Source organism: Dipodomys spectabilis, unplaced genomic scaffold, assembly GCF_019054845.1.
Source record: "Dipodomys spectabilis isolate Male_0828 unplaced genomic scaffold, ASM1905484v1 ptg000157l, whole genome shotgun sequence".
Taxonomy (NCBI): domain Eukaryota; kingdom Metazoa; phylum Chordata; class Mammalia; order Rodentia; family Heteromyidae; genus Dipodomys; species Dipodomys spectabilis.
Window position 1 is genome coordinate 17,319,243 of NW_024870834.1, and position 21,308 is coordinate 17,340,550.

The 21,308-nt window shown below is 52.6% G+C and overlaps 1 protein-coding gene across 1 annotated transcript; it reads left to right on the forward strand.

The window, feature by feature from the left end:
* The first annotated feature begins 2,193 nt into the window (after nucleotides 1-2,193).
* On the forward strand, nucleotides 2,194-17,687 carry Ism2 (isthmin 2). The gene is made up of 6 exons (XM_042692832.1): nucleotides 2,194-2,316; nucleotides 9,510-9,752; nucleotides 11,377-11,710; nucleotides 14,331-14,471; nucleotides 14,725-14,808; nucleotides 17,027-17,687. Exons 1-6 carry the CDS (start codon nucleotides 2,194-2,196, stop codon nucleotides 17,542-17,544), a joined length of 1,443 nt encoding a protein of 480 aa, XP_042548766.1. The 3' UTR covers nucleotides 17,545-17,687.
* Nucleotides 17,688-21,308: the final 3,621 nt, after the last annotated feature.

A 21,308-nucleotide genomic window follows, 5' to 3' on the forward strand; every position in this document is an offset into this window, starting at 1 on the left:
AGGCCCTAGGTTCAATCCTCAGCACAGGAAAAAAAGAGTAAGAGGATGGGGGGGTGGGCAGCGAAATCTCACTAAACTGCACAATTAAAATGGCCATATTTTGATGTGCAAATTCAAGTAAACGGATTTTTAGAAGTAATCAGTTTCATGGGGGTGGGGGATGTGAGAACAGAGTGTGCACCTGGACAGCCCTTAGACCAAGTTAAGCTTGTTGAGTAGTGGGTAATTGACAGGGAAACACATGCTCTAGGGTATTTGGGGGGTTTTGTTTGTTTGTTTGGTTTTTGTTCTTTGTCAGTCATGAGATTTGAACTCTGGGCCTGGGAGCTGTCCCTCAGCTCTTCAGCTCTAGGCTAGCGCTCTACCTCTTGAGCCACAGTGGCACTTCTGGTTTTTCTGGTGGGTGATTAGAGATGAATCTCATGGACTTTCCCTGCCTGGGCTGGCTTTGAACGCTATCCTAAGATCTCCTGAGTAGCTAGCCAGGCTGATGAATGGATTCTTTATCTTCAGAAGCCTAGGTTTACTGTGGTGGAAGGGGCTGAGGTGTGGTGAAAAGATAATTAGACTGGAAGTGAAAGGCTTCTACACAAAAACAAACAAAAAACCTCCACCAGCCCAGCGCTGGCTCACACGTGTAATCCTAGCTACTCAGGAGGCTGAGATCTGATGATAGCCCTTTAAAGCCAACCAACCCCTCCCCCCGACAGCCTCCTACCCCGTTGGAAAGTCTGTGAAATTCTTACCTCCAATTAACCACAGAAGTGGAACTGTGGCTCAAGTGGTAGAGCACTAGCCTTGAACACAACAGCTCAGGGATAGCAATCAGGCCCCGAGTTCAGGTCACACACACACACAGCCACACCCTACAGCCGGTGCTGACCTTTTGGCTGCCATCTGCACGCTTACCGTGGATCAGCACCTTCTTAGCCAGATCAAGCATCGGAAACTGCCAGCACTCAACTCCCAGGATCCGACCCAAGACTGGGCTGAGTGCTCGGCGATTCTCCACCCTGCGCTGTTGAGACGGGCGGGCGCAGACGCACCTCAGCTGCGCGGGGCCCAGCCGGACCCGCCGGCCCTCCAGGTCCCAGCACGGGCGCGCTCGGACTGGCACTGCCCCTCGCTCCTTTGTACCAGGCTTCGCCCGCGGGAGGCCGCCGTCGCGCGGGTCCTCGGGCCGGGGTGTCGCGGAGGGAAGGGCGGCCCCCCTGCCTGGTCCTGGACGGGATGTCGCTCCGCGTTGCCGGGCAGGTGTCCTGGCGTCGGCGTCCCCCCCCCCCCCCCGCCCTCCCGCGGCCGCACGCTCATCCCCGGACTTCATCCCGACTTCGGAGCCTGCGCTCCCGCGTGTGCGGGGCTCGGAGGAGCCTCGCGGGACCGGACGCGCTGCCGCTCCCCCGAGCGGACCTACCTCGGGGCACTCGCGGCGCTTCCGCCAGGGCCCGGCTCCCCCTCTCCCCCGCCCCGCCACTCGCCGGCCGGCCCCGCGAGGCCCCGCAGGTCGCGGCCGCCGTCGCGGAGCGCGGGGTCGGGAGGCGGACCCTCCCTCCCCGCGGGAGTCGCCGCGGCGGGCGGCCGCTTCCCTCCCCCCCACCCCCCACCCCCGGCAGGAATTCGCTCGGGGGCCGCGACGGCGACAGCGGCTGGGACGGCCAGGCGTGGAGACGGCCAGATCAAAGGAGGCGGCCCGCCGGGCCGGGACGCGTCTGCGAGCGCCGAGGGGCCCCGTCCGGGAAGGCGGGGGACCCCGCGGCGCGCTGACCCACACTGCCGAGCAAGCGCCCAGCCCCGCGGGAGGGCGACCCGCGCGCCCCCGCCGCGCGTCCCCGCGACTCCCGCGCGCGCCCTTCGCCAGGTTCCCCGCGCGCGCGCGCCCGTAGCCCCAGGAGCCCCCTCGCCAGGTCCGCGCGCCCCCGTAGCCCCCGCGTGCGCCCTTCGCCAGGTTCCCGAGCACGTCTCCCGTGACCCCTGGCCACCCCTCACCTGGTCCTCGCGTGGCCCTGGGCACCCCGCGCGCGTCCCCGCGCCCCGCGCGCCCCCGCGTCCCGCGCGCACCCCCCCCCCCCTCCGCCAGACCCTTGCGCGCCGCAGCCCGCGCTCCCGCCCCCGGAGGTGGCGAGGCGGGGCGCGAACAGGCTCCCGAGCGAACAAGGCGGAGGCTCCCGCAGAGCAGCCTCGGCCAGGACCGCGATGCGTCGGCTCCTGCTCAGCGCGATGCTCGTGGCGGCGCTGCTGGACGCGGGCCGAGGGCTCCCCGTGAGGAAGCCGCGGGGTCTGGAGCCCCAGTCCAGGAGCCACGCGAGGCTGGAGGAGGTGAGCGGCGAGGGTGCGGGGACTTGGCCAGCTATCTCTCGAGGGTGAGGGCCGGCCGGCCAGAGGGCCCCCAACCCACCAGCGCCCGGGCGGCGACCGGCAGCTCCGCTGAGACTCCACCCGGGGTCCCCGGGTCCCGCGCGTGGCCGCGAACTCATGGCCGAGGGGTAGCGGACCAGAATGGGGGGTGGGGGGAGTTTGCTTCTGTGCTGAGCAAGGTGAGCCCACACGATGGTTGGGCTCCCCGCTCCCTTCCTCGCCCTGAGCCAACCTCACCTGTGCCCTTGCCGGCTTGGACTGGGGCTGCCGCACCTCCAAAGGATCCGCTGGTCACCTGGAGCAGCCTCTTAACTCCAGCTCTTGGAAGGGTGAATTGAGGCAGGGGGTCAGAGAAAGCATGGTCTGTCAAGTCCTGCCTGCTTCCAGTCACTGAAGCTCAGCTATTGAGGTTTCCCCCCCCCCAGGCAAATGTAGTAGCCGGCCTGAGGTGGCGGTGGTCTGCGCCCCTGGGTCCCTGTGTGCCCAGAGATGATCCCAGGGAAGCCAGAATTCTTCCCATTTGTGAGAGAAGGACACTGCGGGGAAGTCATGATGAGATGGTGGGTGAGTGCTAGGCTGATAGAGCCGGCCTGCCAGGACCCTCCAGAGACCGGGAAAGAAGGGGACCAGTCACATTGTAGATAGTGTTTCTGCCTCTTTAAGAAGCCTTTTAGACTTTTTTCCTACTGTGCTCCCCTCAGGTCTGGGATGAAAATTTAAAATCAGATACACTTCATGTTCTCTGTCCCTTAGATATCAGACCATTGCCACTCCATTTGACATAGGCATCCCTCTTTTTACCAGATTTGGGGGGCCAGGGAGGGGTGGGATTAAGGCCCAGAGAAGATAAATGGAGACCAGAGCCAGAGTAAGCATTAGACTGGGGTTGAACACTAGTGGCTCACGTCTGTAACCCTAGCTACTTGGAAGGCTGCAAGTTAGGCAGACTGAGGTTCGAGACCAGCCTGGGCCAGCCCTTACCATCTTCTAGTGACTTCTCAGTATCCTCATCTCAAATGGGAAGAATATATACACAAGACCCCTTCTCAACCAATAGCTGGGCACGGTGCTGTGTACCTGTCATGCCAGCTATGTGATCAGGAGGACCACAGGTCCAGAAAAAGTTCTTGGGGGAGACCCCATCTTAACAGAAGAAACCGGGCACTTGTCAACCTGTTTACAACAGGAAGCCTAAAATAGGCAGGTAATGGCTCAGGCAGGTGCCTGGGCAGGAAGTAAGAGCCTATCTCAAAAACTGGTGTAAAAAAGGTTTGGCTAGAGGCCATGAAAAGAAAAAAAGAAAACAAGAAGGGAGGAGGGCGGGAGAGAGCTACCTTGGGGACTTTATGGTATCTCCCCCAGGCTGCTTATCTAAAGTCTTTAAAAATAAGCCTTAACTTCACAAATGGTGTGCCACACTCTAAGTAGACCCATCACTGTGCCTCAGTTTACTCCCACATCAAAATGGAAGTAAGGATGTGTTCAACCTGAAGGAGTGCTGGGTAAGGAATCACTGGACCGATGGGAGGCGCTGTCACTCCCACGGGAAGGCGCCAAGCAGTTTGTGGGATGGATAAAGAATGGCACAGCTCTGCCTTGGGTTCCATTGGGATGAGCCACCTCGCCAGGCATTTTGTGTGCCATGCCTTATCTTGTTATGGTCACAGGGACGAGGAAGCCAACAACAGGTCTAATAACTACCCCAGGTTTAGTTCATGGAGAGCCTTGTCCAGACCCAACTTTCCTTCATTTGGTCACTTGATGGCGCCAGTCACTGAGCAAGAAAGACAGAGAGTTGAGGGTCTTGGCAGTGGAGGTTTAAATTAGACGAAAGAGAGAACTGGAAGGGGCAAGCTCTTCCAGATTGCAAGGGGTACCTCATAGCCAGGGTCCCCACATGGCACAGGGGGGGAAGCTCCTTCTCCAGCAACCAGGATCTCATGGTCGTGGAAGGAAACACTTTTTTTGTTTTGTCTTGCCGGCACCCGGCAAGAAACACTTTTTGAGGCATGAACTGAGAAAGACTAGGTAGGGTGCTAGTGGCTCACGCCTATAATCCTAGCTACTCAGGAGGCTGAGATCTGAGGATCATGGTTCAACACCAGCCTGGGCAGAAAAGTCTGTGAGTCTTTTTTGTTGTTGTTGTTTTGGGGCCTGAACTCTAGGTCTGGCACTGCCCCTCAGCTCTTCAGCTCAAGGCTATAGTGCTCTACCACTTGAGCCACAGCTCCACATCTGGCCTTTTCTACTTATGTGGTGCTGAGGAATCGAACCCAGGGCCTCATGCATGTAAGGCAAGTGCTCTACCACTGAGCCACCTTCCCAGCCCAAGTCTGTGAGACTCTTATCTCCAATTAAAGAGAGAGAGAGAGAGACAGACAGACAGACAGACACTAGGTCAGAGGAAGGAGGGCTGAAAGGCAAGGTAGCCCTGGGAGGGTAGGAGGGGGAGGACTTGAAGGTCTTTCCTGTCTGAGGGATGACACCAAGGAGCAGGTACTTTCTAAGGTTGGCTTTCTTGCAGTGGAGGCTTTCTGTCTCAGCCAGTGTCAGAGAGGGAGTGAAAGCCTGAGCCATTATGAAGTGAAGCCTAGGCCTTTCTGGATAGCCTCAGCCTGCAGCTGCTCACCTCTCAGGACCTTGCTTCCCTCTTCTCGTTCTCTCTGAGAGAGGGGGTGGGGAAAGGAATCATAGGAGAGCTTTTTGAGGGAGAGAGAAGAGGACATGAATGGGGGCTGGAAGCCTGGCTGCTCCATGGTGAGTCTCTAACCACCCTGGGTCTCAGAAATCTCAGGCTGGTTCCCCTCTTCTCTTCCAGGCTGTTCAGAAGATCAGAGGGGAAAATGGATACAAAGTCTAGTGGGGTTTTCCTGTTTTAGTGTTGTTCATTCAGCAGCAAAGAGTGGCAGGCAAACAAGCTGATAGCTATGATCCCAGCTACTCAAGAGGCTGAGATCTGATGATCAAGATTCAAAGCTACACCACTCAAGGTTCAAAGCTAGCCCAAGAAGGAAAAATTCATGGGATGCTTATCTCCCTTTAACCACCAAAAAGAAAAAAAAAGTGGAGCTATGGTTCAGCTAGTAGAGTGCCAGGCTTGAGCGTAAAAGCGAAGGAACAGTGACCAGGCCCTGAAATCAAGCCCCGGTACTGGGGTGTGTGCACCCCCCCCCACACACACACACACAAGAGGAGCGTCAGGCAACAAACCAAAAGGTGCTGCCCCTTCTTGCCTAGAGTTATCGAGATACTTACATGAATTAGACCTGTTGCTTCAGATCCCCTCTCCAGCCCTAACTGTGTGACCCAGACAACTTCACCTCCCTAAACCTTGGCACCTCATCTGTGACATAAGGATGATGCTCCTATCTGCACAAAAAGTAGCCATGAGAGGGGGCTGGGAAGGTGGCTCAGTGGTAGAGCGTTTGCCTTGCATGCCTGAGGCCCTGGGTTCGATTCCTAGCACCACATAAGCAAAAAAGAAAAAAGCCGGAAGTGGCGCTGTGGCTCAAGTGGTAGAGTGCTAGCCTTGAGCTGAAGAACTGAGGGACAGCGCCCAAGCCCAGAGGTCAGGCCCCACGACCAGACCCTCCCCCCCTCCAAAAAAAAAAAAAAAAGAAAGAAAAAGTAGCCATGAGGATTCGGGTCCTGTGGGGTGCTCAGCTGGACTGGCTGTATAGAGTGGGGCCCACTGAAGAATGAGAATGTGTATTTCAGGATGGCAACCAAGTGTCTTGGGCAGGCACTCACAGAGCACTCCATGAAGCTGGCCCTGCTTGCCTTGGAGGCCATCCTGAAGGTCCGGGGTGAGTGGGCTAGAATAGTGTGTGCTAGTCAGGAGGGAAGTCCCACCCCTTTTCCTCTCCTGGGATCCCAGGCCTGAGCAGGATGGGCAGTTGCTGGGAAGGCTGGGTGTCCTGCCCTCTCTGGAGGCCAGAGCCACTGAACACACAGTTTCTGTCTGTGTGGATGGGCCGGGGCCGCGAGGGCAAGGGACAGAGGTGCTGGCCTGCACAACAGCTGGATTCCAATATTGGAATGAATTCCTGACCCCTGAGGCCCAGGGGCAGCTGCAGGGGCTGAGCAGGTTCGCAGGCGGACAGGGCAATGCAGTGGGGTTTGTGGGGATCAGGACACTCCAATGCTCCCTTCAGATACCAGGATCAGGATAGTCCAGTCAAGCCTGGGGGTTGGGGTGGCATGTGTGTGTGTGTGCGTGTGTGTATGCACGCACACGTGTGTGTGCACGTGTGCTCCAGGGAGGACTCCTGCCTTTTCCGGCTTTGATTGTTCTATGAGCTGACTGAGCAGCAGGAAAAGGAGAAGCTGGGGATGGCTGGAATAGAACGTTGTGGGCACCTCTGTTACTGTCCTCATTTTGCGGATGAGGAAGCTCACAGAGCTGAGAATTCAGACCAGGCAGCAGACTCCAGCAAAGTCTCTTATCTGCAGCATGCATGGCTTCTACTTTGCACGTGGCGCTATCCATGACCTCTGCCCACCAGGTGTTCCTAGAAATCTCTTCCTGGTGTGACAGCCACTCCTATCACAGGATGTTTATCAAGTGTCCCCAGGTGAGAACTACCACTTCACCAGCACAGATCAGCCCTGAGGGGTGCCTGGTTGTAACCTTTGAACAGCTAAGATCCCAGAGCAGCAGAGACTATGGATAGGAGTGACCTTCCTATGTGCATCAAGCCTCCAGGGCAGGTCAGAGAAGGGGTTTCTTAATTACTCCTTCTCTCCATCTCTGGATATAGACCAAAGAGCTTTAACTTGGCAAAAGATAGGGATCCAGAATCACAGGGCCTAGGGCTGTCTTGGGACCAGGTGTTCTAGGCAGGCAGGGAGGTCAAAGGAGAAAGAGGCAGAAACTGATGGAGAAGCTAGTTTGGGAAGTGCACAGACTCTCAGAACTCGGGTTTGCTTGTAGTCATATAGCACAATGGTTAAGGGCCTAGACCCTTGGGCCCAGCATGCCTGGGAGACTGCTTGCTCTCTCGGTGCCTGAGTTGCCATTGTATACGAGAATGGCAGGTAGCACCTACCTGCGAGTGCTATTGGCAGGATGAAATGAATGTTTAGAATAGTGCCTGGTGGGGGCTGGGAAGGTGGCTCAGTGGTAGAGTGCTTGCCTTGCATGCATGAGGCCCTGGGTTCAATTCCTCAGCACCACATAAGCAAAAAGAAAAAAGCCGGAAGTGGTGCTATGGCTCAAGTGGTAGAGCGCTAGCCTTGAGCTGAAGAGCTGAGGGACAGCGACAGGCCCAGAGTTCAGGCCCCACGACTGGACCCAAAAAAAAAAAAAAAAAAGAATAGTGCCTGGTGCACAGTAAACACTGTCCCCATGTTTGATAAATTCCAACATTCCTTCCAGATAGGAATTGTCATCCTCCTTTTTCAAAGAAGGAAGTCATCAAGTTAAAAGTCCAGCTTGCTCTGGGCCTCAGACTTATCTGACTCTGACCCTCCAAAAGCTTTTTTCTGGGTGTGTGTGGGGGTGGGGGTGGGGGGTGATCGTAGGGCCTGAACTCAGGGCCTGGGTACTGTCCCTGAGCTTTATTTTTTTGTCAGTCGTGGGGCTTGAACTCTGGGCCTGGGCACTGTCCCTCAGCTCTTCAGCTCAAGGCGAGTACTCTACCGCTTGAGCCACAGTGCCACTCCCGGTTTTCTAGTGGTTTATTGGAGATAAGAGTCTCACAGAATTTCCTGCCTGGGCTGGCTTTGAACCAAGATCCTCAGATCTCAGCCTCCTGAGTAGCTAGGATTACAGGCATGAGCCACCGGCGCCCAGCTTGTCCCTGAGCTTTTCTGATCAAGGCTATCATTCTACCACTTTGAGCCACAGCTCTACTTCTGGTTTTCCAGTGGTTAATTGAAGGTAAGAATCTCATGTACTGGGCTGGGAAGGTGGCTCAGTGGTAGAGCGCTTGCCTTGCATGCATGAGGCCCTGGGTTCAGTTCCTTAGCACCACATAAGCAAAAAGAAAAAAGCCGGAAGTGGTGCTGTGGCTCAAGTGGTAGAGCGCTAGCCTTGAGCTGAAGAGCTGAGGGACAGCGCCCAGGCCCAGAGTTCAGGCCCCATGACCGGACCCAAAAAAAAAAAAAAAAAAAAATCTCATGTACTTTCCTGTCTGGGTTGGCTTCTAACCACAGTCCTCAGATCTCAGCCTTCTGAGTAGCTAGGATTACAGTCATGAACCACAAGCACCCAGAAGCTTTTTTTTTTTTTTTTTTTAACTACTGTCTCAGGACTGCAACAGGAAGGTCCAGGCCAAGGCCTTCATGGGGCAGAATATACAGACTCTAGGACCCTGAGATCTGCAGCAGCAACCCTGGAAGGGATTCTTTCTGCCCTGCCATAGAGACCTGGGCAAATGGCCAAGACCTAGAGTTAAGTGGCAGCTGTCAATCCCCCAATGCCAACTGTCTGAGCTGGTGATTCAGGAGCCGGAGATGGCCAGTTATGCCTTTCCCAGATTGTCTCAGCTAAAGACATAGCCCTGGATGTGGTCACCAAGGCCAGTGACTAGTAGAAGAGATGAACTGGCTAATAGCTAGCCATACAAGCAGCCTGGTAAAGGTAGAGGACTAGGCCATAAGTGGGCAGGAGGAGGAAGGTAGCTAAGGTTGCAGATGCTAAGGAATCAGTCCCCAAAAGGACAAGTGGCTGAGGAACAGGCTGGGTTGAGGAGAAGGGCCAGGTCTCTGGCCTATCCTCTGTAAGATCAGGCTCATTCCTGGAAATCTTCCCATTCTGACTTGTGAGGACCTGGATGTAGAGGTTGGGCCGGGGGAGGGGAGGAAGAGGGAGGCAGGGGGTAAAGGTTTTGAGGCAGATCATCTGCAGACAGCACGTTAGAACAGCACGTTCATCTGTGAGAAGTTTGGATTCTGCTTCATATTGGGATCAGTTATCAAAGCATTTTGTGGACTGGGTTCACTATCCACCCAGTTACACTTCACCGGACCTTGGAGGCCATGAAGACAGTGCTTAGATTCTCATCCATACATAACATTCAACATGGGCTTGAGTCACAGGGTGAGCAGATGGCACAGTCAGAGCTCAGGACTCCCGACTCCCCTGACCTGACTCTTCCGATCCACATGGGGTGGACCCTGATCTCAGTTACCCACATTCCCTCTCTCCCCAGGCCTCAGCCACCCTAAATCCTGACTCTTCTGGAAAAGAGGAGGAGACACCAGGGCTCCCCAGAAACCATGTCCAGGCAGGGCCATGCCAGGACAGGTGCCAGACCCTCCCTGATCCAGTGGCCCTGACCCCGGGCATGGCCATCCCTCCTGGGGCCCTGGAAGCTACCCCTTTGCTGCTGGAGTTGCAGAAGCTACCGGGATTGGCCAACACAGACTTGAGTGCCCCGAACCCCAACATCCAGGTGAGACTACAGATGTACCACTGACTCAGTGAACTCTGGAGAGGAGCTGGGCTGGTAGCTCAGCCCCTTACCTTTTTCCTTGAAAGGTCCTTGTGAAGATGAAGAATTCTTTATGTGCTCCCCCAGGGAATGTGGGATGAGCACCTGCCCCTCATTTTCTAGATGCCAGCCTTGGACAGGTGTGGTCTCCAAGCCTTATCCCCTGAACCACAGCAAGGGGCAAACAACACTAACGTGGCGGGGCTGTCATGAGCATTGAATGAGTGACAAATGCTTCAACTGCAGGGTGCCCTGAATGTGGGGAGAGGGGCCTTCTGGAAAAACTACAGGTCTGTACCCACTCCACCCAGCCCTTACTGCAGGCCCTGATGCGTGGTTCAATTTAGAAGGAGATAGGCTGGGGCATGGAGGGCACCCCACCTGATCTTTCCACTGCCCACTTTCAGCCTTTATTCGCCGAGGATAATTCTGCATGTTTGTGTAGCACCTACAGTTTGCAAAACACTCTTGCCAAAAGAGGGAGGAAAAGATCACAAAAAGTATAGAACATCTTAAAGTTGCTTTATCATATATGTTATAATAATATATAATAACAATAACATTCTAAAATTATTTTATCATTCATATATATACATATGTGTACATGTATATATATATGTATATATATATATATATATATGTATATATTATATAGCCTGTACTGGGGCCTGAACTTGCTTGGCTTTTTTGTTCATGGTTGGTGCTCTAACCACAATCCCAGCTTTTTGCTAGTTAGTTGGATGTGGAGTCTCATGGACTTTTCTGCCCAGTCTGTCTTTGAATTTCCAATTCTCCAGATCTAAAGCTCTGGAGTAGCTAGGATTACAGGCATGAGCTACTTGTACTTGGCTAGTGACTTTTTTCCTTTATTAGGTTAGTGTGGGGAGAGAGCTCCTGTGGAGGTTACATGGAGATGTGACATGGGAGGTCTTTTCCAGCACTACATGGAGAAATAGGAAGCTCAGTGCTGTTCCTAGTACCTGAGGCCAGGCAGCCTATGTATGGTGGAGCCGGAATTCAAACCACTTTCTTGTAAATTAGGTCTTAGCTACATACTGACTTTTCCATGGCTGTCCTCATTGCAATCCATATGTGGGGCTGGGAGTTAGAAACCTTAATTCTTTGTGTATGTGCACATGTATGTGTGTGTATGCGTGTATGTTATGTGCCAATCCTGGGGCTTCAATTCAGGGCCTGGGTGCTATCCCTGAGTTTTCTTGCTCAAGGCTAACACTCGACCATTTAAGCCACACCTCCACTTCCTGCTTTTTGGAAGTTTATTGGAGGTAAGAGTCTCACAGACTTTCCTGCTTGGGCTGGCTTCAAACTGCTATCCTCAGATCTCAGCCTCCTGGTAGTTAGGGTTACAGACATGAGCCACCAGCACCTGGCTCTTCCTAATTCTTGATGCAGGGCAGATCCTCAAAGTGTGTCCCAGGTGCCCTAAGAGGCCTAGGCCAGTGAGAGAAGATAGAAAAGTTGCAGGCAAGAATGTCCTTGGTCTTCTGACCCTGTCCCCGGCCCCTTCCTTGGTCCTTTCCTTGGATCCTGCTCTGAGCTCTCCCTGGCATCTTTCTCCCTGCAGGTAACCATTGAGGTTGTAGAGAACTCCCAGGCTGAGGTGGAGATGGACCTGCTGGCTGAGCCCAGCAATCGCTGGCCCCAGAGTACCCCTAGCTGGCTGCACTTTTGGCCCCTCTTCTGGGGCTACCAGGAGGGTGAGGAAGGGGGTCTTAGCAGTGCCCCAGGAGAAGAGGAAGAGTCAGAAGATGAAGAGGAGGATTACCCTACAGAGTATGGTGAGGGTGAAGATCAAGAAGACAACGAAGAAGAAGAAGAAGAGGAAGCCTGGTCCAGTGGAGCCACAGACAGTTGGCTGGGTCCTGGGGACTGGGACTTCAATGAACCAGAAAGCTATGGTAAGTACCTCCAGCCTGGGATCATAGTGTGCCCTCTACATAGATCCTAAGTGGAAATGGGTGGAGGGGAAGACTGAGAGCTTCCCAGACAGGAAGAGCTGGGGAGGCCAGGAGCTCTGTCCTTGGACAGATGCCATCATCAGCTTAAAAGTGACAGTACCATGCTCTTGCAAAGGTATTTTTCCAGCAACATTTGACCCCCATGACAACCCAAAGATCCCCTAAGCCAGAGAGATGTATCAACATTACATAATCAAATCTATCACTTTCCATCGAATTGAAAATATTATAAAACTCACTATTCACAAACCATTTCGTATTCAGACTGTGGGTTTGAATCCTGGCTGTGCTGCATGACGGCTGAAGGACTTTAAGCAAGTTACTTAACTAGCCTCTCTGCATCTCAGGTCCTTCTTCTATGAATAGAGAATGGAACAGTCTTTACCAGGGCTGTATTAAATGATGTGATCTACATGAAGTGCCAGCATATGGTAACCAAAGGGTGGCTTTTGCTATTATTTTATTTTGAACTTAGGGTCAAGACACTCTGCCTTAGCTTTTTCTCTCAAGGCAGGGAAGGACTTTACCACTTGAGCTACATTTCTACTTCTGGCTATTTGCTGGTTAATTGTAGCTAAGAGTTTCATGGACTTTTCTGTTTAGGTTGGCTTCAAACCTTGATCCTCAGATCTCATTCTCCTATGTAGCTAGGATTACAGATGTGAGCCTCTATCATCTCCTCCTCCTCCTCCCCCTCCCCCTCCTCCTCCTCCCCCTCCCCCCTCCTCCTCCTCCCCTCCCCCTTCCCCCGTTCTCATTATTAGTTGGTTATAGGGCTTGAATTCAGGGCCTGGGCACTGTCCCTGAGCTATTTGTGCTCAAGGCTAGAGCTCTACCACTTGAGCCATGGTGCCACTTCTGGTTTTTGAGTGATTAATTGGAGATGAGAGTCTCACAGGGACTTTTCTGCTCAGGCTGGCATTGAACTGTGAAACTCAGATCTCAGCCTCCTGAGAAGCTAGGGTTACAGGCACAAGTCACTGGTGCCTGACTCATTCTTTTTATTAGAAAAAAAAGATATAGAAAAAGATACCAGAGCACAAATTATTCAGGAAATACTTCCTAGCACCTACAGCCTACTATTTATTTTTGCATATTGTTCGGCTTCCTCTGGGTGCAGACATGGTTTACATACCATTGTAGCTGTTTTCCCAGGAGCCCTGAGGTCTTATCATTGGCTAAAGTGCCTGTAAATCATCACAATCTCTTTCAGGTTTTCCAGAGTAATGTCACAACTTTCAGCTTTTCTCTCATCCACTGTCTCCCAACTCTTGCTGCCTGCTCACCCTGTGTGGCCTGCCAGGAAGCAGTATGCCCGGCTCCAGCACTGAGCCCCAGGCCCTCGGCCCTGCTCGGCCTAGGACAGCAGGCTTAGACACAGCTTGTTTGAGCTTTCCAAGGACATCCATGGCACTCTTTAATAACCCCAGTACCAGAGAAGTATTGTCACCCTTGGTTTTAGATTGACATAAAAGCCCTAGCTAGGAGCCGTGCACCTATGGCTTATACTTGTAATCCCAGCTACTTAGGAGGCTGAGATCTGAGGATTGTGATTAAAAATACCAGCCTGGGGGCTGGGAATGTGGCTCAGTGGGAGTGCTTGCCTAGCATGCATGAAGCCCTGGGTTCAATTCCTCAGTGCCACATAAACAGAACAAAAAAAGCCTGAAGTAGAGCTGTAGCTCAAATGGTAGAGCACTAGTCTTGAGCCAAAGAAGCTCAGTACCCAGGCCCTGAGTTCAAGCCCCATGACAGGCCAAAACAAAAAATACCAGCCTGGAAAGAAAGTTTATGAGACTCTGATCTCCAATTAACTACCAAAATAAAAAAAGCCAGAAGTGGAGCTGTGACTCAAATGATAGAGGACTAGCCTTGATCAAAAAAGCTCAAAGAGCCGGGCACTGGTGGCTCATGCTTATAATCCTAGGTACTCAGGAGGCTGAAATCTGAGGATCATGGTTCAAAGCCAGCCTGGGCAGGAAAGTCCATGAGACTCTTTATCTCCAATAAATCACTCAGAAAACCGGAAGTGGTGTTGTGGCTCAGGTGATAGAGCTGTAGCCTTGAGCTGAAGAGCTCAGGGACAGTGCCCAGGCCCAGAGTTTAAGCCCCACAACCGACTCCCCCAAAAAAGCAAAACTTAAAGACAGTGCTCAGGTCCTGAGTTCAAGCCCCAGCCCTAGCACAAACAAAACAAAACAAAAAGTAGGATGTAATAGGACTTGCCCAGGGTCTTACTGATAATGGTCATGGACTTTCAGCTCTGGATAGCTTTTCTTATCCATTGCTGTGCTGGCAATGGTTGAGGTTTGCATGGTCTCCATAGAGCTCTGTGTGATGCATTTGCCCATCTAATACATCTATCTGTACAGGTTGCTCACTGCACAAGGTACCCAGTCAAGGGAGCAATTCAGATTGAAAGGCAGCCCATGATTTCATGTACTGGACTAGGGGTCCCGACACAGGCTGCATCCAGCTGAGGAAGGAGTGTCTTTGCTTACTTGCACCAGTGTGCCTTACAGGCTGAGCGCACTCACCCTGGCTCCCTGCCTTGATGCAGACCATGAGCCCCAGGAGGAGTGGAGCCCCTGGTCTCCTTGCAGTGGGAGCTGCAGCAGCGGCAGCCAGCGGCGGACTCGGTCCTGCGGCTATGCCTGCACTACCACCGAGTCCCGTGTCTGTGACCTGCCTCCCTGTCCTGGTGAGATGTGCCCCTGCCCCTGCACAGGCATGGCAAATGGAGCATAGACTCTGAGCTTGGGCCTTTGGGGAATGGGGGTGTGGGACTGTCATAGGAGTGATGGGCTGGGGGAGACGGGATGCAGGAAGCTCATAAATGTGATGGTCCTGTCCCAGGCCTGTCCCAGCTGTTGTGGGCACCCAGAGCCTGGTGAGGGCTGGGCTTCCCCATCGGGAGCATGGTGCCACCAGCCTGGCCCCCTCTCTTCCCAAAGGCACCAAGGATGAGAACACCTTGGACTTCCCCAGTGAGGGGTGGCTGCCCCTGGTCCACAATGCTACGGATATGTTTGACCCAGGTAAGTGGGGGTCGAAGCCCAGACACACAGAAGAGCCCCACTTCTCAGGAGAGTAGTGTTTAACTTTATGGTGGGATCCTGGCCTCTAGCCGAGGGCCTTGTATCTCCTGGAGAGGGACCTCAATTTCCAGACCAGATCTTTTGGCCCTTCCCAGCTCCTTGCTCCCTGTTGGAAGAAAGTCATGATGGTGTCACAGAGCTGAGAGATCCAGGGGTGGAGGGTTATCTCTTCTGGCCACAAGATGGATACTTGGGAGGCTCCTGCAGGGTCTACTTTAGGGATGAGGATGTGAAGCTATCAGAAATGAGTCAGGATCCAGAACTGTAAGGCTGTGTGCTAGGCAAGTGGGAAGTGGACCATGCTTCTACTAGGCACTCCAAGGCTGTGTCTCTTGGTCAGGTGACCCTGTTTCACAGGTGAAACTACACTTCCTACAGTGAGTGCTTCCTGAGCCGCCCTTGTGCCCATAGCATGCACCGGCTTTGTATTGGGGCCAGCATTCATAGTGAACAGAGGTCTGGTAGCTGCAGTCAAAGGGTTCAAGTCTCACAAGGACGCATATGACCAATGTGAGTACAGTATTGCAAAGCAGGCCCTCAAAGGTCTGTGAGCCAGGAAGGAGGGGTAGTTTGTTCTGTGTGGACAGAATCCCTGGAAGAGAGCGGGACTGGGAGGCAGCAGAGAAAGCCAAGAGGCTGTCCTGTGGCAGACTGCCTTGTTGAGGTTCCAAGGCCAGAAAAAGGAAGATAAGAATGGACCAGTGTTGGGGCTGGGAAGGTGGCTCAGTGGTAGAGCGCTTGCCTTGCATGCATGAGGCCCTGGGTTCAATTCCCCAGCACCACATAAGAAAAAAAGCCGGAAGTGGCGCTATAGCTCAAGTGGTAGAGCGCTAGCCTTGAGCTGAAGAGCTGAGGGACAGCGCCCAGACCCAGAGTTCAGGCCCCACGACCGGACCCAAAAAAAAAGAAAAAAAAAAAAAAAAAAAGAATGGACCAGTGTTTAAAATGTGAAAACACTTCAGGCCCTGGTGGCTCACGCCTGTAATCCTAGCTACTCAAGAGGCTGAGATCTGAGGATCATGGTGCAAAGAGAGCCTGGCCAGGAAAGTCCATGAGACGCTGATCTTTAACTACCAAAAAGTTGAAAAAGGATCTGTGGCTCAAACTCGTAGAGCATTAGCTTTGAGCACAAAAGCTCAGGGACAGCATCCAGACCCTGAGTTCAAGACCCAAGACCAGAACCCTACTCCTCAAAAAAGGAAATAAGTCCTTGGTTAAAAACCACTACCCCTACCTGACTTATGAAACTGTAACCCCTCTGTACATCACTTTTATAATAAAAAAAAAAATATTTAAAGAAAAAAGTAGCTGGGCACCGGTGGCTCAAGCCTGTAATCCTATCTATTGAGGAGGCTGAGATCTGAGGATTGTGGTTTGAAGCCAGCCTGGGCAGGAAAGTCCGTGAGACACTTATCTCCAATTAACCACTAGAAAACTGGAAGTGGCACTGTAGCAAGTGGTAGAGCACTCTCCTTGAGCTGAAGAGCTGAGGGACAGCACTCAGACCCAGAGTTCAGGCCCTGAGTTCAAGCCCCATGACCAACTGAAAAAGAAAAAAAAGTAATAAACTTATATTTAAAGAAAAAGAAAAATCACTACCTCTATCTGGGAGCTGGTGACTCACATCTAGAATCCTAGCTACTAGGACTGAGATCTGAGGATCCCATTCTGAAGTCAGACGGGGTAGAAAAGATCATGAGATTCTTATCTCCAATTAACCAGTCAGTCCTCTCCCCCCCCCCCCCCCCCAAAAAAAAAGCTGAAATTGGAGGTATGGCTCAAGTGGTAGAGTGTCAGCCTTGAGTGAAAACTTAGGTAGAACGCAAAGCCCTCCTTTCAAGTCCCAGAACACCACCCAAAAGCCAAAAACCTCCACTGTTCCTGTCTCCACCTCCCCAACCTGGACTCCTTCCCATGATCGCAGAATCTTGGCAGTAGTGAAGATGACACCCGTCCCCATCCCCCAGTTCATTTTGAGCAACAACCTCTTCTTTCTGGTACCTACAGGACCTGGCTGCCCTTATCTGCCCCCAGATCTGGCCTGGGTCCTTCTGTTCTGCCCTGCCCCTGCCCCCAGCCATGCCTTTGCCCCTCATTGTCCACTCCCCTTCCTCTATGGGTCAGGCTTGCACCCTGACTACCTTGCTTTTTTCTGCAGCTGTGGACGGCTGTGAGAAGTGGCTGAACTGCAAGAGCGACTTCCTATCCAAGTACTTGAGCCAGGTGCTTCAGGACCTGCCCAGCTGCCCCTGTGTGTACCCCCGGGAGGCTGTGTACCGTGCGGTGAGCCTGCAGGATGAGCTGCAGGGCCAGAGCTTCCAGTGGCGGGATGCCAGCGGGCCCCGTGAACGCCTGGACATCTACCAGCCCACGGCGCGCTTCTGCCTGCGTTCTGAGCTGTCCAAGGACAGCAGCACACTGGCCGCCCAGCACTGCTGCTATGACGAACACGGTAGGCTGCTAACCCGTGGCAAGGGCGCAGGCGCGCCGGACCTCATCAGCACCGACTTCTCACCTGAACTGCACTTCAAGGTGGACACGCTGCCCTGGATCCTGTGTAAGGGGGACTGGAGCCGATACCACACCGTGCGGCCCCCCAACAATGGCCGAGCCTGCACTGACAACCCTCTGGAAGAAGAATATCTGGCCCAGCTGCAGGAGGCCAAAGAGTACTGATGTGGATGCCCCACTTCTGTGGCCCTCATCCTGCTTCTGCCTCTGCCCACACTGGGTGGGTGCAAGGGCCCACCAGGTCCTGTCTGTGGGTGATGTCAGGGCCCCATATGTCCCCAGGGAGCCTGGGGAGAAGGTTAAGGACAGACAGGGCTCAGGGTGCAACTATGTGCACACTTACCAGGAGGGGAGGTGTTCCAGCCTGGCAGGCTCATTCTCTCCTTGCTCTAGAGCTGGGCTCTAAGACCTGCTAGGAATCTCTCAGAGCCCTGGTCTGCTGAGGATGGGCATAGAGGCCAACAAGGGCCCACAGCTGCCCTTTGCATGAGCCCTGGTGACTACCCCTCCTGGTCTCTCTTGGGTACCTGTTGCTGTGAGGCCACTGAACAAGGTGGGCTGCCCACAGCTCCTCCCACATTTCTGCCAAGGGCTGGGGGCCAGCAGAGGGCTTGGGGCAGCAGTGGTGAGGCTTCTAGTTCTGAGCCTTGTCCTCTCCCTTTGCCTGGCGTTCTGCCCAATGGTAGGATATGTGTGGAACTAGGAGCTGCCACTGTTTTCCATCACAGTGGCCAGGCTTAGGATGAATTCAGAACTTGGGGTGGATTTAGAAGGCTGCCTTGACCTGAAGTAAGCAGCAGTCTGGCCATGGGGGAAAGCTCTGATTTGGAGCATCCTAGAAGTTGGCATTGTTGCTCTCCACAGTGGCCCCTATAAAGCTCTATGTAGTCACGGAATGCACTGAGCAGGGAGCGGAGTGGAGACAGCACTCCTGTCCCTCTCCCCGGCATCAAATTCCCCAAACCACACTTGCTTTCCTAAAATGAGACTGACATGTTGAAGTCTCAACTGTTTTGTTCACAAATCCTCCAAAATTGCCTTAACCTCTCTGCAGAAGCTCTGAAAGCTTTCTGGGATCCTCAGCAATAAAGCACTTTATTTTAAATTCTGTCTGATGAGAGTTTAGAGCTTGGGCAGAACAAAGGATTATAGGGAGTCCTGACTATGGTTGTAAAAAGCCAGCCTCTGGCTGGCTCTGCGTCTTAGGCTGGACTAGCTGGGTGGAAGAGCTGAGATGCAGGGCTCAGCTGCAGCTAGCAGCTATCCCTGCTCACACCCTAAAGGGCTGCCTGTGAGACTGAGCAACAGCTGGCTAGACCTAAGGCACGGTCACTCTTTAATTTCGGCCACACAGATAAACTGTTTACTCTGTGGGAAAGTAGTTCTACTTCTCCAAGGAATGGGCCTGGAGGGGATCTGACTGGTTGCTTAAAGAGCTACACCTGCCTTGGCTGGTACTCTTATAGGTACCAATCTCTTACAGAGATTGTCCTGAAGTAAAGGAAAGTGTGTTCAGAGCTGCCACCTGGAGATGCTCAGAGAACCACACTTCCAACTGTCGTCCTAGCTACAGGTAAGTTTATTCATCTGAGTCTGAATGGCAGTCTGAAAATAGCGAAAATATTAAAGGGTCAGGTCATTAGGTGGGAGACAAGATTAGCCCTTTTTTTCTTGCCTAAAGAGTTCAACATTAGCCGGGCGCTGGTGGCTCACGCCTGTAAATCCTAGCTACTCAGGAGGCTGAGATCTGAGGATCACGGTTCAAAGCCAGCCCGGGCAGGAGAGACCGTGAGACTCCTATCTCCAATAAAAACCACCAGAAAACCGGAAGTGGCGCTGTAGCTCAAGTGGTAGAGTGCTCGCCTTGAGCTGAAGAGCTGAGGGACAGCGCCCAGGCCCAGAGTTCAAGCCCCACGGCCAACAAAAAAAAAAGAGTTCAACGTTAGCATAGGTGCCAGGTATGGTGGTATATGACTGTAACTCTACCACTAGGGAAGGTGGAGGCAGAAGGATCATGAAATCCAGACCAACCTGGGCTATACAGTGAGGCCCTATCTTAAAAAATAAACAAGGGTAGGTATATTAAGACTAGGATCTTGTTATGTTGCCCCAGGTGGCCTAGAACTCTGGAGCTCAACTGATTTTCTTCCCTCAGCCTCCTGAGGACCTGAGACCACAGAAATATGCTATCATACCCAGCTTGGGTATATTTTGTTGGTTGTGGGGCTTGAATTCAGGGCCTGGGCACTGTCCCTGAGCTCTTTTGCTCAAGGCTAGTGCTCTACCACTTTGAGCCAAGCTCCATTTCTAGTTTTTTAGTGGTTAATTAGCTTTGAACCACAACTCTCAGATCTCAGCCTGAGTAGGTAGGATTACAGGAGTGAGCCACCAGCACCTGGCCCCAGGGTTTTAATTACTTTTCAGTAGAAATCAATCCTCCCCACATACATCTTCCTTTCTTTTTTTTTTTTTTTGGGGGGGGGGGTCCGGTCATGAGGCCTGAACTCTGGGCCTGGGCACTGTCCCTCAGCTCTTCAGCTCAAGGCTAGCGCTCTACCACTTGAGCCACAGCGCCACTTCTGGCTCTTTTCTTTTTGCTTATGTGGTGCTAGGGAATCGAACCCAGGGCCTCAGACATGCAAGGCAAGCGCTCTACCACTGAGCCACCTTCCCAGCCCCCTTTCTTGGTTTTTGAGACAAGGTCTGTCTTTATAACCCACCTGGCCTCAAAAACCAGTTTAAACCTGTTCAGTTTACCTGATTATTGGTAATCACAGGCATGATCAAGAAGAGAGCCATCCCAGAGTCTCTCTTCATAAGAACTGTGAATTCTTCTAATAGAATTGACCTTGGCACTTACACTAAATTTAATCAATTCCTAGTGGCTATTATTGAACCTGAATTTAGGCAGCCCTATTTAAAAATGTGTTATCCAAGTCACAACACTGCTATGGTGTCAGGTCCCAGATGAGAGAAACTAAATGGGGTTGGACAGAAGCACTGAAGGGGTAGGAAGTAGGTAAGCAATGACAGTGTTTATTCAAGCCCTGAAAAAGAGAATGACCCTGTGCAGGTGGCTGCAGGCTTAAGGAACACCTGTGTTGAAGAAGAGGGTGTGTGTGTGTGTGTCTGAACCATGAAAAGGGAGGATTTAGGAGTTACTGGGATCAAAGCCAGGAGGCGGCCCATGAAATTAGAGCAGGTCCCTCTCCAATCTGGTCCAGTCACAGCCCTGTTGTGACCAGCTGTGCACTCAGTAGTAATACCACTGCCATGTTTCTATTCTGCCTGCTGCCACAGTGGCTGAGGTGGATTTGCTCAACCCTTTTGCTGCTGCTTTGTCTGGTATAGAGCCCCAGGTGAGTCAAGATGGGACAGACCAAATTCTTATGAGGGTTTTAAACAACCAGCTAAAAATATAGAGCCTGCTAGGATGTTTCAAGTCTGTCACAAAAGGGCCTCCATTTTGCTTCTTTGCCTCCCTCATTGTTGAGTAGTAAGATGCATTATTAGTTCATGGGCTATACCCTTAGAGTGCATTCTGTAGTCAACTGTTTTCCTCATGTGGTTTCTAGGCAAGGAGAGCCATTAGCTTAGATTCTAGTTTGGATTAAGCTGGTTCTCTAAATATCACTTCTAGCTTAAAGAATCACACGTGGGCTGGGTGCCGGTGGCTCACACCTGTAATCCTAGCTACTCAGGAGGTTGAGAGCTGAGGATTGTGGCTCAAAGCCAGCCTGGGCAGAAAAGTCCATGATACTCTTATCTCCAATTAACCACCAGAAAACTGGAAGTGGTGCTGTGGCTCAAGTGGTAGAGCGCCAGCCTTGAGCTGAAGAGCTGAGAGACAGCACCCAGGCTCTGAGTTCAAGCCCCAGGACTGACAAAAAAAAAAACAAAACTTGAGGCAATGAGTTCAGAGGTCAGCA

Bases quoted from the DNA above. Each gene is read 5' to 3' on its own strand.
- Ism2 (XM_042692832.1), top strand. From the start codon at position 2,194: ATGCGTCGGCTCCTGCTCAGCGCGATGCTCGTGGCGGCGCTGCTGGAC. The intron at 9,753-11,376 runs GTGAGACTACAG...TTCTCCCTGCAG, and splicing joins CCCCGAACCCCAACATCCAG to GTAACCATTGAGGTTGTAGA. The intron at 14,472-14,724 runs GTGAGATGTGCC...CTCTTCCCAAAG, and splicing joins TGACCTGCCTCCCTGTCCTG to GCACCAAGGATGAGAACACC.